Source organism: Rhinopithecus roxellana, chromosome 4 (assembly GCF_007565055.1).
Source record: "Rhinopithecus roxellana isolate Shanxi Qingling chromosome 4, ASM756505v1, whole genome shotgun sequence".
Classification (NCBI taxonomy): domain Eukaryota; kingdom Metazoa; phylum Chordata; class Mammalia; order Primates; family Cercopithecidae; genus Rhinopithecus; species Rhinopithecus roxellana.
In genome coordinates this window covers 14,131,158-14,148,538 of record NC_044552.1, presented here as the reverse complement: position 1 = coordinate 14,148,538, position 17,381 = coordinate 14,131,158, and the positions used below count along the sequence as shown (strand labels likewise).

The 17,381-nt window shown below is 48.0% G+C and overlaps 1 protein-coding gene across 2 annotated transcripts; it reads right to left on the bottom strand.

Annotated features, from left to right (window-relative positions):
• Positions 1 to 349: 349 nt before the first annotated feature.
• NRN1 (neuritin 1) lies at positions 350 to 9,747 on the bottom strand. Of its 2 annotated transcripts, none has more exons than XM_010371345.2 (3): positions 9,047 to 9,747; positions 4,675 to 4,819; positions 350 to 1,558 (listed from the first exon to the last, which is right to left on the bottom strand). In XM_010371345.2, the coding sequence occupies exons 1-3, from the start codon at positions 9,099 to 9,101 to the stop codon at positions 1,330 to 1,332; spliced, it is 429 nt and encodes a 142-aa protein (XP_010369647.1). In that variant the 5' UTR covers positions 9,102 to 9,747; the 3' UTR covers positions 350 to 1,329. The 2 variants fall into 2 exon arrangements, with proteins under 2 accessions (XP_010369647.1, XP_030785363.1); XM_030929503.1 differs by lacking the exon at positions 350 to 1,558 and adding an exon at positions 1,693 to 1,915 and having other exon boundaries at positions 9,047 to 9,346.
• Positions 9,748 to 17,381: the final 7,634 nt, after the last annotated feature.

Genomic DNA, 17,381 nt, shown 5'->3' with positions numbered 1-17,381 from the left:
GGCCTGCAAGGATGGTGGTTAGGGCTCCGACCCGCCTGAGGCGGGGGCTGCCGGCCGGCCACTGGCATTGTCTGCCTGTGCGAGCAAGCCCAATTCCTGTAAACTTCAAATAGAACGAATCTCTGCTTTGTAATTAATTTAAAAACAACTTTCATTTTCTCTTTTTTAAGGAAGCAGGGTTTTGGGGAAGTGGCCAAGTGGCTTAAGTGAGGAGGGTCTGCTTGAAGGTGGCAGGTTTCCAGCGGCTTCCTGAAGAGGTGAGCTTGTCACTGGCATCCTGTGTCCCTTCAGGTACCCTGAGAACTGGGCCAAGAAAGCAGGTTGGGGTACGAAATAAACGACACCCCCATTTCAAACAATAACTTTTATTTTATACTTCTCTATACTTTGTAGCAAATCTTTTTTTGCTGAATTTAATTTATAATAAACTTTTTAAATTACATCTCTCTTTTTTTTTTTAAAATCAAGGCTCTTTTATGTCAAAATCTTTTTTTTTAGCTATATTTTAGATTAACATTTAACATCCCCCCCTTGTGATCTATACCGTTGGATATTCAGGTATTACTGTGTGTGTAACAGCTAAAACAAGAGGGAGGAGGGAAAATTAAAGGCAGTGAACTTGGACGGATGCATCAACAACAGCAGATAAAGCTAACCCCTCAGTGACCATAGCAGCATGTCTTCTGGAAGCCTTTACTCTTACCCCAGAGATTTCCTCAGCCCCTTCCCTCTCTCCCTCCTATCCTCCAAACACAAAGCCAACAGTCCGTCCTTTCGCTTTTCTTGAGGAGAAATGTGCAGTGGAAATGATCAAAACAAGATACTGTGGAAGAACGACGTGAGCGTGAATTATTCACCGTATGCTTCGTCCGTGGACATCTCTCTTGAATTCATTCCCCTGGCCTTCTCCTCTCCTCGCCTTCCTATTAGGAGGAGCCCATCATTTTTCATGTTACTAGCATGATTAATATAGTAGGTGGCCCAGGGCCGTTCCTGAGATTCTTTTGCCAAACAAAAAAAAATTTAATAATAATAAAATTTAAAAATGGGGTGGGTTTGCCGTTTTCTTATTTGTGTGTGAAGACGGACTAAAGCTGAGGTCCGATTTTGGCTGTGCTTGCTTGCTCACTGATTGGTAACATTTGGCAAATAAAACACAAGAAATCAAACGAAATAAAAAAGAGAATCGGGATTTCCCACAATCCTATATGAGTGTTTTCAGCATCACAGAGAATCACAACGTCCCCAAAGAACGAATGGATCTTCCTGTCGATTTCCGGGAGCATGGAGTGAGTGTGGGTGGGCGCGTGGGGGGAGCTGGCCCCACGCTCAGAAGGAAAGCCAGGTCGCTAAAGCTGCCGAGAGAGACACCAGGAGCACGGGGAACGCCGGGAGCAGAGACCCCGCCGCCCCGTTGCCGCTGCCGCAGAGTTCGAATAAGCTGCCTTGGATGTTGAGGTTTTTGGATTCTTTTCTCAGTTTATCCCACATATCTTTCGCCCCTTCCTGGCAATCCGTAAGGGCTGTGACCGTGCAGCTGTGGAAATCCTCCCAGTATCTGGTGAGGAACAGAATAAAACAGAAGAAGCAGGTTCACTTGGGGCGTTGGGAGGACCCCGGGCCTGCACCCCTGCGCCTCCCCGCTCGCAGCCCCGCAAACTTCCCAGGGTGTCCCCTCCCTACCTTCTCTTCACCGCCCTGGCGCCTGGGCTGCGCAAGGTCGGGACTCGTGGGACCTCCGCCTACGCCAGAAGCGGCTGTCTAAAGCGGGGGTGGGGGGACGCCCCCTCCTGCTTGGTTTTCCCTTCCAGATGCCAGGAGAGGACTCGGCAGCCGGGAGCCGGGTCGTGAACCCGCTGCGGCGCGCTGGCACCTCGGCCTCCGCAAACAGATTGCTCGCCCTCCTCGGGGAAAGCTAGGAAAACAGTGCTAAGCCTCGCAAGCTGCCGCCCATTAATGCCTCTTAGCTTGCAAGACGGGTTGCTAGCTCTGAGCACGGCCCTCCCCTCGGGGCTTCTTACATTCTCCTCCCCCTAGCCCCTTCTGTCTCCCTCCTCCACGCCGCGGTACTCTCGCCTTCGCCGTCATTCTTTCCCTCCACCCACTACCTCTTCCTTTTGTTTTCCATTCTCCTTATTTTCCCTTTCTTTCTTTTTCCATTCCGTCTGCTTTCCTCTCTTCTGTTCCCCACTTCCTCTTCCTCCTCCCCTCAGCCTGCCTCCATCCTCCTTGCTCTCCACAGTCCCCGGCTCAGATTCGGCCTGGAGACTCCTGCCTTCCTCTCTTCTCCCCCGGGTCGGTGAGTGTTAGTGGCCAAGCACCTGGGGCCGGCTTCGTAGCCTTCATCCGCTCTTGCAAATCCCAGTGCCCCAGGCCTGCGCGTTGGGTCACTCCTCTTTCTCCCTCCCCAGTCTTTTCCGTGGGCTTGGGCCTCATGGGGCTTCCTCCCCACAGTTTTCAGGGTGTAGCGCCAGCTCCCAAGGCCGGAACTGCGGGGAGGGCGTGGTGCCCACCGCTGCCAACCCTCGAGGACTCCCCCACATTCTGTCCTCCTCTGGCGGTCAGTTCCCGGAGACCGGCGCCTAACTCAACCACTTCCTCCTCCCAGGCTCAGCTCCTAGACCCGCCCCCACAACCTTCATCCAACCTGTCCCTTTTGATTGTCCCCCTTTCTTCTGAAAACCCAAAATAGATCCTGAGACTAAATATAATCCCAACCCGTGATCGATTCCTGGGGCGCTGTCTCCTTTCAGAGCTGGGTCGATCTGTGCCTCTCTGTAACTCCGGGCTGGTCCCCACCTCCCCCGAGCCTTGAGCACCAGGTTACCGGTGCCTGCCCTACACACAGTTTGGTTGTATTTTCTCCTCTCTTTCCCTTCTGCTGGCTGGCCTGGACTGTAAGCACATTGAAGGCAGGTACTGTGTTAATTTATGAGTACTGGAGGGACACGGGGCTTCCAGGTTCCTCAACTTGTAATAAACAGCAATATTTGGATATGAGGAGGCCCAGGGAGGACAGCTTTCCTGCAGAGAGTCTGTGGAATCACCTCTGCTAAAGGATGCCTAAATTGCTCTTTTCTTTATGCATGCCCAGATGGGGGCAGAGTCCTGAGGGACCTGGTAGAGAAGGTCCCTGGGACTGGGCAGAGGTGGGCTTCAGCTCCGTGTTGAGCAACCAGCTCCCCCAACTGAGTAGGGCCGGGACCTAGCCTTGGCCTGTGACCTCAGGGAGGAGTTCTCACTTTCCTGTTTTCCAAGACAAAAGTTCTGCTTAAAATTAAAATAGCCTGGAATAAATAAGTTCCAACAAATGACAGAGGATTCAGGAGCTGCTCTATATGCAACCTTTTCTTATCCTTATAGATACATTCTTATCCATCACGAGACTTTTCGAATTAAATGCCTTTGTTCCTTTCATGATAGGAACGCACTAGCCACTTAGCCGCTGTGGCTCCTAGTAGGCACTGGGGCATTTAGGAAATAGAGTAGCAAAATTGACACCCATTTAAGTTATCAGAACCTAAACAAACATCCCTCCTTCCACCAGTCCCCTTTGCCCCAGTTGGGGAGACAGGAGAGCCTTCACGGTATACAAATGATGCCATAGTAAATGGTCACTCTAACCTCAGGGAATAAGGGGCACAACCTGCCTTGGCTGTATTGGAAGCGTTATTGTGGTGGTGGGGAAACACAGCTGTTTTTTGCAAAAAAAACAGTGTGTGTTGCAGAGAATGGGGGTGTTTTCTAAGGTCTGCAGCAGCTAAATTGCTGCAGGTCCACTGCAGTAGTGCTCTGCTGGTTACCTTATTGCTAGTGGGAGCAGTGCTTTCCAGCCAAGCTCTGAGAAAACACCACTGGGCCTGGCTATGAACTCCTACCCATCTCTCTTTACCTTTGAAGCTGTCCAGGTCTGGGGACACCGTGCAGATGTGCAAGGGGGCAAGGGAAACAAGGAGAGTGGCTATTCCAAACCTCGGAATCTGCTGTAAACTCAACAGCGGCTATCACTGGACTACTACCTGGACTTACTCTTTTTGGGTAAAGTCACTGGCACACGATAAGACAGTGTTTCAGCCTGTCTGCTAGAAACAGGAAGGGAGACCCGTGTCTCCTTGCCTGTGCTGGCATTTCCTTGATGTGTATTACAGGGGCGTTATGTCAGGAGAAATGGACAGATGAGATGAGTGACTCTCCCTTCAGGCAAATGTAGTATTACCCCCAAACAATCCTCAAATCCAAACTAACTGTTCTTCAGAGAATACCTGGCTCGCTCGTTCACGCAAGAGAAAAGAATGATAAAGATTGCTACGAGGCAGAGAGATTTTGCAGCATCAAGAACTGGTAGCAACTCTTCATGCCCCTTGCCCTGGGTCCCAGCACGTTGAGCATGCGCACCTCTGTGCAAGCCTGTGAGGCCGCGTAGAGCTGGGACTGGGTCTATATTGAAGGATCCTCCTCTATATCCCACCCCGAGCTGTGGGATCCCCTTGGGAAGTGCAGGTTCTAACCCGGGGGCCTGGTCCTAGGCCTGGGGGTTGGAGCCAGAAGGCAAGAGTGAGCAGATTCGGATTCGCGCTGGCGCTGAACGCTGAGCGCAGGCGGGGAGGTTCGGCACTCTCCGACCTCAATAGCTCCCTCAAAACCGAAGTCCAGGCGGCCAGAAAGGACACTTACGTGCACACGGTCTTGATGTTCGTCTTGTCGTCCAGGCCCTGCGGGTAGTTGGCCATGCTGTCGCCCAGCTTGAGCAAACAGTCCGAAAAGCCCTTGAAGACCGCATCGCACTTGCCCGCTGCTCTCACGGCCTGCACCAGATACGCTGCAGGGAGGAGGGAACACCGGTCAGCAGCGCCACGACCCCGCCCTGCCGCCCCACTGCCCTTCCCTGTGCGACCCAGGCTCCGCGCGGCCTCGTTGCATCGGGCGGCCTCTCCCAGTACCCAGCCTTGGGGCGCGCCAGTGTTAAAGGTGAATGAAATACTTGACCCAGGAATGCCCGACCTGCGGCTAACGCTGCGACTAGTGCAGATCGTCAGTGTGTGAGCAGGTGTGGGTGGGTGGGAGGTAGGTGAGTCCATTCCTTTCATCCAGCTCCCTCCCGCATCTCGCTCCATATCTTTTTCTGTTTCCATCGCCCCCTCTTCTCACCTCCCTCATCTCTTTTATTTCTCTTTCTCCTCACTGCCTCCTTCGTCTCCCAACACTTCCCCAGCAAGCCCTGTCACAGCTCTCACAATGCGATCTTCCATTTTGAGGTGTCAGAAGGGGTCTCGGCTGCAGCGTGCGGGGGCGAGAACGGGGTGGGGAGACGGCAGGGCGTGGGGTCACGCAGCTGAACCCAACGCCACATCACGCGAATAAGCCTCAGGCTTGGAGCTCTGTCCTTGGTGGGCGCTCAGCAAACGCTGCTGAATGAATGAACGAATATAGTTCCTGGAAGCCACCAGCAGTCACCGAAATGGATTGTTTCATTATAAAACCGATTGCCTACCGTGGACTCTGTATTCCGAGTAAGACCCTCGGATGCACCCTTTCCCGCCCCACTGGAAAGAGGGCAACCTAGGCGTCCTGAGACCTGGCGCGGGTGATGAGTGGTCTGGAGCGGACAAGGCCAGAGGCCGGGCGGGGTCACGGATGAGTCTGCCCGGGTCACCTCCGCAAAGGCCAGATCCACGAACCTCGGGTCTCCTTCTCTCCTCCTCCTCTGTCAGTCGCTCAGCTCCCCAGACACCCTTAACAATCCACCCGCCCGCCAAAAAGCCAGCCTCCACTCCGGACAGCAGCGGGGAGAGGCTGTTCTTCTCCGGGTCCCAGCCAGGCTGCTGAAAGTGAGCTCGCCGCGGCCCGGAGCTCCTGGACCCAGCTCAGGACTCCCTGCAGAGAGCTCGCCGGGATAAAAGCTGAGCGGAGGGAGGAGGAGGAGGAGGAGGAAACACAGGCCGTGCGAAGGTCCAAGCTCCAAGCCCCTGGCCTCTGGGTGGCCAAACCCCGAGGCGCGGGACTGGAGAGACAGGCACTAGGCTGCGGTCGCGCGGCTGTGGCCATCTCTTTCCACCGAGGCCGACGAACCCGGCTGGAGGCTGAGTGCCTAGCGGCCCAAAGCAGCCCGGGCGCGGGGAGGGCGCCGGGGAAACACAGCTTTAGGGCGGGGAAGAAAGGGTGAATCTCAGAATCGAAATCCGCACTGGCGCCCACGACCCTGGGCTCCGGCCTGGTCCTCAGCAGCGTTCTGGCGGCTGCGTTTGTGTGTGAATGTGTCCCGGGAGGACCAGATACCTCACTCTCCCGGTCCCCCACGCGGGCCCCTGTCCCCGAGCGCCGGGCCAAACGCCGAAGAAGAAGGTGACCGAACCCGCAGCAGCTTCCGAGAGCGTACCATTTGCAAATAGCTGCAGGAAGAGCGAGGCGGGCCTTGCGCTTTTTAATCCGGAACGGGAAGCGCCGGGGAAGGGATCAAGGTTAACTTCGACCTCCCCTGGGGCAGATACGTAAACCTTCTTAAACCTCCGGGTTCACCTACAGCGAAAATTAAGTACCCTTGCGACTACAATACTAACAAATCGAACACTGACATAAAATCTTAAGAATAAACGAACCTTTGTTCTAATAGAACTCGTTCAAAGTGGAAATACACTCCACACATCTTCCTCTATAACGCATGTCACAAATACAGCTTTGAAGCGAAGAAACGAAATAAAATAAAGTCCAGTCTCCCCGTCCACGTCTCTCCTCACCCCTTGCCTACACCCCCAAAACTCAATGGCGAAAGAAGCCCCTAAAATGCACTGACATTTTTTAAGGGGAATTGGGGCTCGCCGGGGGCGGGAGCTCTCTTGTCACGTTATCTTCCCAGGAGCTGCTGGAGAAGACCCTGCACACCGCGCATGTGTGAGTGTGTGCGTGTGTAAAATAAGAAGTCGTGAACATTTCTGTCTTTTAAAACTGTGACTCCTTGGACTCTAGCCTTCTCTGGGAGGCCGGGAGGCTGTGCGCGGGACGGGTTTTGCAGGCGCACGCGTCCCAGCAGGTCGCAGCCGGTGTGTCCCTCGCTGTCCTCGCTGTCCTTCCTGAACCCCGCTTAGGTGAGGCTCTGGCGGGTGACCCTGGCTCCTTCCCTGTCCTCTCTGCCGTCCCTTTCTTGTGCGGTTTCCATCCGTTCATTCATTCGTTCGACATCTCATTCATTCCGAATTTCCTCCTGCTGAGTCTTCTTTCGTGTTCACCACACTCTTCTACCTCCCCGCCCCCCCAATCCCCACTTTTCTTGCCAAATGTCAATGATTTGGGACAGCTCCCAGCCATGAATTAATAAAGACTGAGGTTCTGGTGCAGGAAAGGGCAGACATTCGGGAACAAATACGCTCAATTTCAATTCCGCAGCCAACAAATAGTCATTTTTAGACCGAGGTTAATGTGTTCAAAACGCGTCCCTCAGGCACGACCACCGTCTTTTTTTTTTTTTTTTTTTTTTTTTTTTTTCCCTCCAAAGGTCTCAAAGTAAGGTTATTTCCTACCGGGAAAACAGAGTCCCAAATCTAGTCCGATTAAAATTTCTGTCTCAAAAACAACCCTGTCTCCTGCTCTCTAAAGATTCAAAGGTTTATTGCAAAATGCCACATTCACTTATTTCCAACATTTAAGAAATTTGCTGCCATTAGAAATATTATTTATAGCAGCAATTTTCACTAATGTCAAAGACTCAAAACAACCAGATTGAAAGCATTGTCGCTTTTTAGAATTAAAGGAAAACACCAATATCCTGCATTCACACACTCTAAAATCCTTATAATGTTTCTGCAAAAGAAGATCAGATACTCAAAATCATGTCAGTTGCATAAAAGCCCACTGTAAAGAATCCATTTCAATGTCTAGAGAACTCCAAACCTTGTTTTCCTGCACATTTCTTATGGAAAAAACATGTTATGCATTCTCCTTTCTTGTCCCAAACCAATTACCTAAAGCACCCCTCCCCCCAATACTGCAAGGATTTGTCTGCAAAGAATGCCACAGCCTGAACTGATAGGAGGCAACAATTCCGTTTCAGGAGTTTCTTTTTTTCCCCCCGTTGTCCATTCTATTAATAACCTACTTCACTTTCACTTTTAGGCCACGTTAATTAATGTTCTAACCTCATGTCAGAGAAGGGGGTTTTCTAGTGCCCTCTTGTATATCTTTTCTTCATTCTGGATGGTAAAAATGTGAACTTTAAAAGACCCTTGACAGCATAACTACGACTCATCATTCCTTAACATAAAATGGGGAGTGAATAAATCCTTCCACAACCAACCCCAAACAAACAAAAATAACAAACACCCGACATGACATATTCCAAATACTTCTTAACCCTTTCCTATATATATAATACAGACACCAATGTGTAAAGTAGCAGACAAATGCGCCTAGAAAAGTATATCTACATAAATTTGGCTGAATTCATCCTCTTCAATGGTAAGCATATTAAAACATATGGTCTGGAGTTCCCTATCACTCTCGGTTTGCCCACCAGCAGGGTCTGCGGTGCCGGTGCAAACACTGCAGCTAGGATATAGAGGGGAGGAGGGGCGGGAGAATGACAAAGTTCTAAATGCAGCAGTCTGAGCCCTGGAATATCTTTGCTTTCTGCACATAAACTTTCCAGTCCTGGCTGCCTAGCCATTTTGTTCCTGCATTCACCTTTAGACTCTTCAAAATAATACCTTGCAGTATCGCAGGAGCCAGTACATTGCCCCAGAGCGCACCAAACCTGGTCTAAACCCAGAAAGGGAAACAAAAATGGATGTGTGCTTTGGAAGAAGGGGGAAAAAAAACCTTGTCCAGAAAACGTCCGGCCGTACATATTTCCTGGCGAACATTTGGAATCTATAGCTTTAGGAAAAACCGATCTGGGACGCGCTAGTCCCCAGGAACTGATGCCCCCACCCTCGGGGGTTTGCCGGCTTCTTCGCACCCTGGGGCAGCCTCGGGCCCGCCAGTCCCCCTCCGCGCTTCGGGCCGGGGCAGGCTGCCTCCCGCCTCCAACCTCCAGCCGGGCTGAGCGGCCACTTACCTATTTGCACCGCGAGGATCAGTGAAATATATCTGCCGTTCAACTTAAGTCCCATCCTACGTTTAGTCAAACCATTTGCGACCGCAGACCTTTAAATAGTTAGTTTAGAGAACGCGGGGGAAAGCCGAAAAATAGGCATTGCCAACAAGTTCCGGGAGCGACAGAGACTTTATGCACGGGGAAGGCAGAGGGAGGAGAGAAAAAGAGGGAGCGAGGAAGAGACAGAAAGAGAGAGAGAGAGAGAGAGAGAGAGGCTTGGGGGGGGGGGGGAGAGCTGGGAATGGTTCACTCCATTAGGAGGGGGCGGAGGAAGTACAGCCTCACGCCCACGAGCAGGCCTGACGTGGGGGATGACACGGAATGATTTTTTTTTTTTTTAATATAGACACCTTGGTAGAGAATCGCCATTTATAGTCATCAGAAGCTGGAATTAATCAGATATCTCCAATTAATGTGCGATCTGAATGAAATTTTGCCCCCCGGGGGTGACCACTTTCCTGTTCTAACGGTCACCCCTGCCTCTTCCTCGTTCCGGGGGCCCCCCAACCCCGCCCCCTCCCTGTGCAGAACAGGGGCTCCCCCTCCCTTCCCCGCCAGGAGCTGGGGAGTCCTGGCGCGCCCACTCGATTGTTTCAACCTGCTCCCCCTCCTCCATCAGCACACAGAGAATTCAGCCCTCTCTCTACGACGCAGGGGGGTTTAAAGGAGCGGGAGAGGGAAAAACAGCTAAGCTAGCTCGATTAATTCGAAAGCCCTCCTCGGCCGCCCGCCCCCTGCGCTTGCCTACCCTCTTTTTCTCCAACCCAGCAGCTGAGCTCTGGGCGCAGCCTGCAGCGCGTGAGCACGCAGTCCGGCCCCCCGCACGAGCACACACACACACTCACACACGCGCGCGCGCACACCCGCCAGCCGCGCCGAGCGCCCCCATGCCCGCCCGCACACAAGGCATGCGAGCGCGCGCACACGCCCAGGCCCCGGGGGTTTGGTTTGCACACGTGGGGCCCCAGAAATATACACCGAAAGTCCTCTGTGAATTTTACCACCTCTGACGCCCCAGCGGGCCACAGGCCTCTTCAAGGGACACAGCGACACCTGTTTTAGGGGGCGAGTAGGGCACCGGGGAAGGAGTCTCTGATACGACAATTTTCGGATACTAGTGATTTACCAATCAACTCTCAGCGCTTTAGGAAATTTCCAAGGCAAGCACTAGTGTGCGGACTTCTTTCTAATCTTGATGCGCCTCTTGGGGTTATTTGTTGGGCTACACACACGTACCCACACGCACACACGTATATCACGTACGCACACGCACACCCGGACCCACACACACCTGCACTGTCTTTTGATGCTCGGCACAGACCCTGTGTGGGTGTTGCCTACCCTGCAACAAAATACTTCTGCAGCTGGGTTTGTGCTCGGTGCAAGGTGCTATTGACGACAGCTTGAGTCAAAATCGAAAAATTAACAGGGCTATTTCCTTTCTAAACGACTTTAAGCTCTGGTTTTCTTCCCTTCTTCTGCACCAAACAGAAAAACAAAAGTCTAAATCGTAGGGTCTTTAATAAAATGCTAAAGAAGGCATTGGCCAACTTTAATCTTTAAGCCTGTGGAGAGAAAAAAATGAAAACGATCCCCAAAATTTTGCCAAACTACACTAGAGGACGTCAAGCTGTCAAACTGTGGAAATGCAAACGGATTAAGGAGAAGCATTGAATTTGCTTCTCCAGGCAGCGTGCCCTCCAGGGCCAAATTTGCCGTCCCCATACTCAGACATTTGGAGATGCATAGACAGAGAAAGGGGGAGAAAGGTGCAAAATAACGGGGGTAGGACAGGCTGTGGAGGGTAAGGAGCTGAGAGGGAGCCGCGGGGGTCCTATTGCAGCACTTGGCGACGTGAGGTGTCTGCAATGTGCGGCCTCTTACCCACGTCCCGCGGGAGCCGCAGACTCCCAGGCAGCCGCCCTGGCCCTGGAGGCGGAGCCACGTCGCCCCGCCCTGGTTATGTCACCCGCCTGGTGGGGGGGGCGGTTGGGGGCTCGCCTTCCGGCGTTCAGGGGCACAGTGGCGGCCCCGGGTGTTTCCTTTCCCCGAGCTCGGAGGCTCCGGGAAGAACCGAAAACGTGGGCGGACAGGGGGCGGGGCGGGGGCTGGTGGCGAGAGGGGGGCGTTTCTCGGACCCGCCCCCGACGTCTTCCAATGGCAGGGCAGGAGGCTTTCCGAGGGGCGGAGCCTCAGGGGGTTGCCACGCGGCCCTGCCCACGGCTCCGCCCCGCCCCCTCGGGGTTCCGCGTGGGGCCGGCCCAGCTTTCGGGGACCTGGCCACCAGCTGAGGGTCCCCCATCTCTCTCAGACTCGTGCAGAGCCCAGGCTTGGGGGTGGCTTAAGGTTTTTTGCCCTCAATGTCCTTGCCTTCCTCCTGCTTATCCACCTGGGATCTTCTCAACATCATTTTCTGGGATCCTCTCCAACCTCTCCCCTATAACTCTGAGCGTGGGGCGCTGGGGATGTGGAGTAGGCAGGGCTGAGGGCCTCAAAGAAGCAGGTCAACCCTCGCGCGTGCGCCCTGCCGCCAGCGCCGCGCCCCGGGCCGGTCCAGGTCTTGCCCTTGGGATTTGGCTGCGCCGCACCGCCCTACCCCGGGAGGGAACCCCCGCTGACTTTTTCCTCTCTTCGGTTTCCTCCCCAGGCGTCCCAACCTCCCCTCAAGGGCGTGAGTCTTTTTTAAAGTGAAGAAGAGAGAGGCGAACAGAGTTAGTACTCTACACAAATGATTTTCTGGGTAGATAGATGCACATGATATTTTCTTTCTAAAAATTTCTTGTCTTTTAAATTACAGGTCGTTCTGCAGTAAGGCTCCATGCAGGGTTGATTCTTCGTAGTTCTTTAATTAAAGGATATTGCAGTTCATGGTTGTCAACGCATGCTGTCTGGGAACGGTAGCATCCATGGTTGGAGGTGGCTTTGGAGAACGTTCCCTCCTTTATCAATGTGAAAAGCTCATCTCCCATCATATTTGAGGTTGAAGGTGCAGTGGGAAGAGCAGTGAACAGGGGCAGGGAAACCCAGCTCACAGGCTGACCTCCACACTTTGGAAAATGAAGGAGAGTGGACTATGAAGTATTTTCCAAGGCTGTTTTCACCTTTGAAATTTTGTGAACTAAGGATTTTCTAGAATTCTGTGAATGGGATTAGGAGTGGAAATTCACAATCCAAAGAATAAAATCCGTGCTAGAGTGCTTGTTATAAGCCACCTTCTTGCAAAGAACGTATTTCCTTTTGATAAGCAGTTTTGTTTCAAGAAACAAATACAGTTCAGGAGAGGGAAAAAGTCACAGGTGCTGTTTGGGTCTGCATGTTGAATTGAGCCAAAGTAACCCCCCAAAGTAAGTCTGCATAATTAAGACAATAAATCTGCAAAACTCCTCATCCCTACAACGGCCAGAAAGAGACTCTGTCTAATTTTAAGCCTGGTGGGCACCAACTTCCTTTCTCAGTTCATGCCACTACAGCCCCAGTCTGGATGAGCAGTATGCTAGTTGATTCCCCAACTCCTTGTATGAATCCATCACAGGTCGGCTTTCCAGAAGCTGCCATCTCCACAAACAGCCCTTTGAAATTATTTGCAAGAGCAGTTGTCGAGGCCACTGGGAAACTCCATCTTTGTATTCTGGGTCAGAAAAAAATCTGCTGCTCTATTAGAACAGATTGGTCTAGCAATACATCTCTCTCATAAATTTAGTCAGCCATTTAAATATCTTCAGCTAAAACTTTAATCAAAATGTGAATTTATATGTACATAACTCTTTTCATTAAAATGATAAAAACTATACCGTATTTAAACAATCAGATAGATGATGAGAGGAAGGAGATTTTTGTGGAGGTATATACATTGGTAGAGGTCCCAATAAAAGTCTACTTCAGGAGGCCTGGGTCTACCCTTGCATCTGTGACTTGGTAAGGTGATTTTTTTCACTCTCTGGTCTTGAGACTCTTTACAAAATTAAGATGAAAATTACTCACACTTCTACATTTCAAATATAGCATTTGCTCCTGGAATTCAAATTTCTGCATTAAAATCAAGATCCATTTTTTAATTTTTTTTTTTTTTTTTGAGACAAAGTCTTGCTCTGTTACTCAGGCTGGAGTGCAATGGCGTGACCGCAGCTCACTGCAACCTCTGCCTCCGGGGTTCAGTTAGTTGAAACTTCAAGGCTTTGCTGGCTGGGCGCGGTGGCTCATGCCTGTAATCCCAGCACTTTGGGAGCCCGAGGCAGGTGGATGACCTGAAGTAAGGAGTTCAAGACCAGCCTGCCAACATGGCAAAACCCCATTTCTACAAAAAATACAAAAATTAGCCAGGCGTGGTTGTGGGCGCCTATAATCCCAGCTACTTGGGAGGCTGAGAGAGGAGAATCACTCGAACCCCGGAGGCAGAGGTTGCAGTGAGCTGAGGTCATGCCATTGCACTCCAGCCTGAGTAACATAGCAAGACTTTGTCTCAAAAAAAAAAAAAAAAAAAAAAAAAAAAAAAAAAAAAAATTAAAAACTGGAACTTGATTTTAATGCAGAAATTTGAATTCCAGAAGCAAATGCTATATTTGAAATGTACAAGTGTGATTAACCTTCATCTTAAAAATAAACACTTTATTTAAAACAAATCGAAGTTTTTATTATGAAATATACGCACAGAACAATGCATAAAACAAGCATGCACAATTCATTGATTATGACAAAGGGAATGCCTATGTGGTCCCCACTCACACTGAAACAACTGGAAGAGGCATAACAACTAAATGCAACCTATATTCCTGGATACGATTCTAGACAAGAAAAGACAGAGATATTGTTGGAACAGCCAGCAAAATTTAAATGAAGTCTGTGAAGTAGGCATTAGTTTTGCACCAATGTTGATTTCCTGATTAGAGAATTGTGTGCTGATTATAAAAGACAGTGTCCTTGTTTGGGGCAACATATACTAAAGTTTTTAGAGTGACAAGACATCATACCTGTAGCTTGCTCTTAAAAGGTTCAGAAAAAGGAATACTGCTAATGGGGATAAATACAAAGCAATGGAATACATGTAGCAAAATGCTACTAACTGGTGACTATCTAGGTAAAAGGGTATGCAAGTTCTTTGTATTGTTCCAGCATTTTTTCTTTAGGTTGAAAGTCATTTCGAAATAAATTATTTGAAAAAAAATCAACTCCAGGTGGGTTAAGGACCTAAATATTCAAAAGCTTTGAAATACAAAGTGAAGCACTCAGGTGAATAGTTTTAAATCTTTTAAAAAGCATGTATTGAAAAAGATTGATAAATTTGATCAGAATTAATGAAAAACTTTTGTCTGTAAAGTAATATGTTAAAGTAAATGAAAGAGCAAATGACAAACTCATAGCAATTGATCTCAAGAGCTAAAGAACTTCCCAAACCAATTTTGTTTTAAAGAACACACACACACACACACACACACATCCTAAAATAAGTTTCACAGAAGAAAAATCATATATGATTTATTCCAGAAATATGGTCCAAACTGGTTTAATATTCCAAAAGTACAGTGTGTCCCAGTCTTTCATGTCCTGGATGCTTTCAGGGATTGCAGGGCTTACATTCTATGATAACCTTACTGTGGTTCATTTGATTTTTCCTCATGACCATCCTCAGACCCTGAAAATCAGGATGGGATTCCCTCAGAGACGAAGCTGTGTTCTTTCCAATGCATCTCATTGGGGGGAATTATGTCACGTTGACCCGTCTCGCCACAGGTGATGTTAACTTGGTTTGGTGTCTGCCAGGTTTCTCCCCCTTAAATTCACAGTTTCCCCCTTTTGTAACCGTATGTGGAAATAATTTGTATTTGGAAGTGTTCTGGGATTATGCAGATATTCTAGCCCTCATCAACATCCCCACCCTACAGCCCTGGCATCTATTCACCACTCCAGTGTGAATCAACCACATCTATAGTGGTTTCCAAATGGTGATTCTTCACTTCTTTTAAATGTATTATTTGGCATTTGACTGTAAGGACAAGCTTTCCTTGTTCATTTATTTATTTATTTGTTTGTATCAGTAGAAACTCATAGATTTCTATTTTATTTAATGTGCTGTGGTCCATTCTTATTATTTCGCTGCTCATATTTTTCCCTATTTAGCCAGTAGGAGCCCTGCCAGCTGATTTCTGTGTTCTTTCGGTGTATCCTGATTGTTCATTGAGAATTCTTACTTTTTGATGCAAAAAGATATTCTAGGTTCATTTTATCCTGACCTAGCCCTGGGTCATTTCTCCAAAAGTTTCAAAAACAAAGTTTAGACCCTGGTAGTGCTCATCGCTACCAGTGTGTCATCGCTCTAGGCCCTCTCAGAAGATAGAAGTAGGAATACAAACATGTATACGTTCCTACCCCCTCCACCCCCTCTCAGAAGATAGAGATGCACGTGTTCCTACCCACTCCTCACACTTCTTTATTTCAATACCTGGAAAAGATATTACAAAACTGAGTTTATGTGGGTACTTTGTCTATTGGTCAAAGCCACCACCCAATGACCACACGTTATAACACCCCCTGTCACCTCAAGGATTCTCAAAGTTTTCTCATTAGTTTCTTCAGGGTTGACCTTGGGGTTGGGAGCAGCAGCTCACCTGTCCAGGACTGTAATATTCTGGTTATCATTTTGATATTAATTTATAGCTAAATTGAAGTATAGTTAGAAACTATATGTTGCATGGTTTCAACTATTTTTTGGGAAAAATTTTTGGTGTATTTTAAAAGAATATGTTTTCTATAATGTTTGGTTTTAGCATTTTTTGAATATTATTAGGTCAAGTTTACTGATTATGTTTTCAAATATTCCATATCTGTACTGACTTTCTATGTATTCACTTTTTCAGTTACTGAGAGCTTTGTTGAAAATATAATGATTTTGGATTTGCCTGTTTTTTCTTTCAGTTTGGTTAACTTTTGTTTTATATTAGATGCCTGCAAATTTAGAATTTTATAACTTCCTCTTGAATCTAACCTTCTATTATCATTAAGTTTCTATCTTTATGAATGCTTTTTACCCTAAAGTCTACTTTTGTTTCTAATATCAATATAACTATCCAAGTTATTTAGGGGGCAGAGTGTTTGTGTGATATATCTTTCTCCATCTTTTTACTTATAAACCATCTGTATTCTTTTATTTTAGATAATTCTTGCAAATAGCACATCCTTCAAAAAAATTCAGTCAGGGTCAGACGCAGTGGCCCATGACTGTAATCCCAGCATTTTAGGAGGTCGGGCAGGTGGATCACTTGAGATCAAGCGTTCGAGACCAGCCTGGGCCAACATAGCAAAACACCATCTCTATTAAAAATACAAAAATTAACTGGATGCGGTGGCACATGCCTGTAATCTTGGCTACTCAAGAGGCTGAGACATGAGAATCTCTTGAAGCTGGGAGGTGGAGGTTACAGTGAGCCAAGATTACACTACTGCACTCTAGCCTAGGTGACAAAGTGAGACTCTGTCTTAAAAACAAACAAACCAAAACAGTCAGACAATCTTTGCCTTTGAATTGTAGCACTTAGTGCATTTATGTCTAACTACCAATATATTTGGGTTTAAATCTACCACCTCGTCATATACTTTTTATTTGTCTCGTCTGTTCTATGTTTCTTTTTATCTTTTCCATTGCTTGTTTTCGGACTGATTATCTTTTATTATTCCATCTCCTCCCTCTATAATCCTGGCAGTTACGTACCCTTTTACTAGGTTTGAGGAACCCTATAAATTACAGCATATGTTTTAAATTTATCAGAGTCTAGTATGTATTATCCTGTTGTTGGAAAATGTAATAATTTTTTAAACTATAACTTCATTTGCTATCTATTCAGGTTTATATACTATCATTTTTGTGCATTTTACTTCTTTGTACATTTAAGACCTAATGGGGCATTGTTATTATTGTTTTATACACTTAGTATTTATTCATATTTATCTACATATTTATTGACATATTTACCATTTTTTTTGTTCATTCCTTCTTGCATCTCACAGCTTCCATGTGGGTCCCTTTTTATCTGGTGAAGGCCTTCAAGTAACAGGTTGTTTGTATAAACGTGGCTTTGTTTTACTATTATCCTTGAATTATATTTTCCTCAAATATCCTTCATGGTACTTGATTCTAGGTCATCAGTTTCTTTCAGCACTTAAAAAATATCTCATTATCTGTTGGTTTCTGTTTTTTTTTTTTTTTCTGTCGAGAAGTCAGTTATCATTTCTAATTGTTATTCTTTTGAAGACAATTAATCTTTATTCTTTTGCTACATTTATGTTTTTTCATTTTTGATTTTCA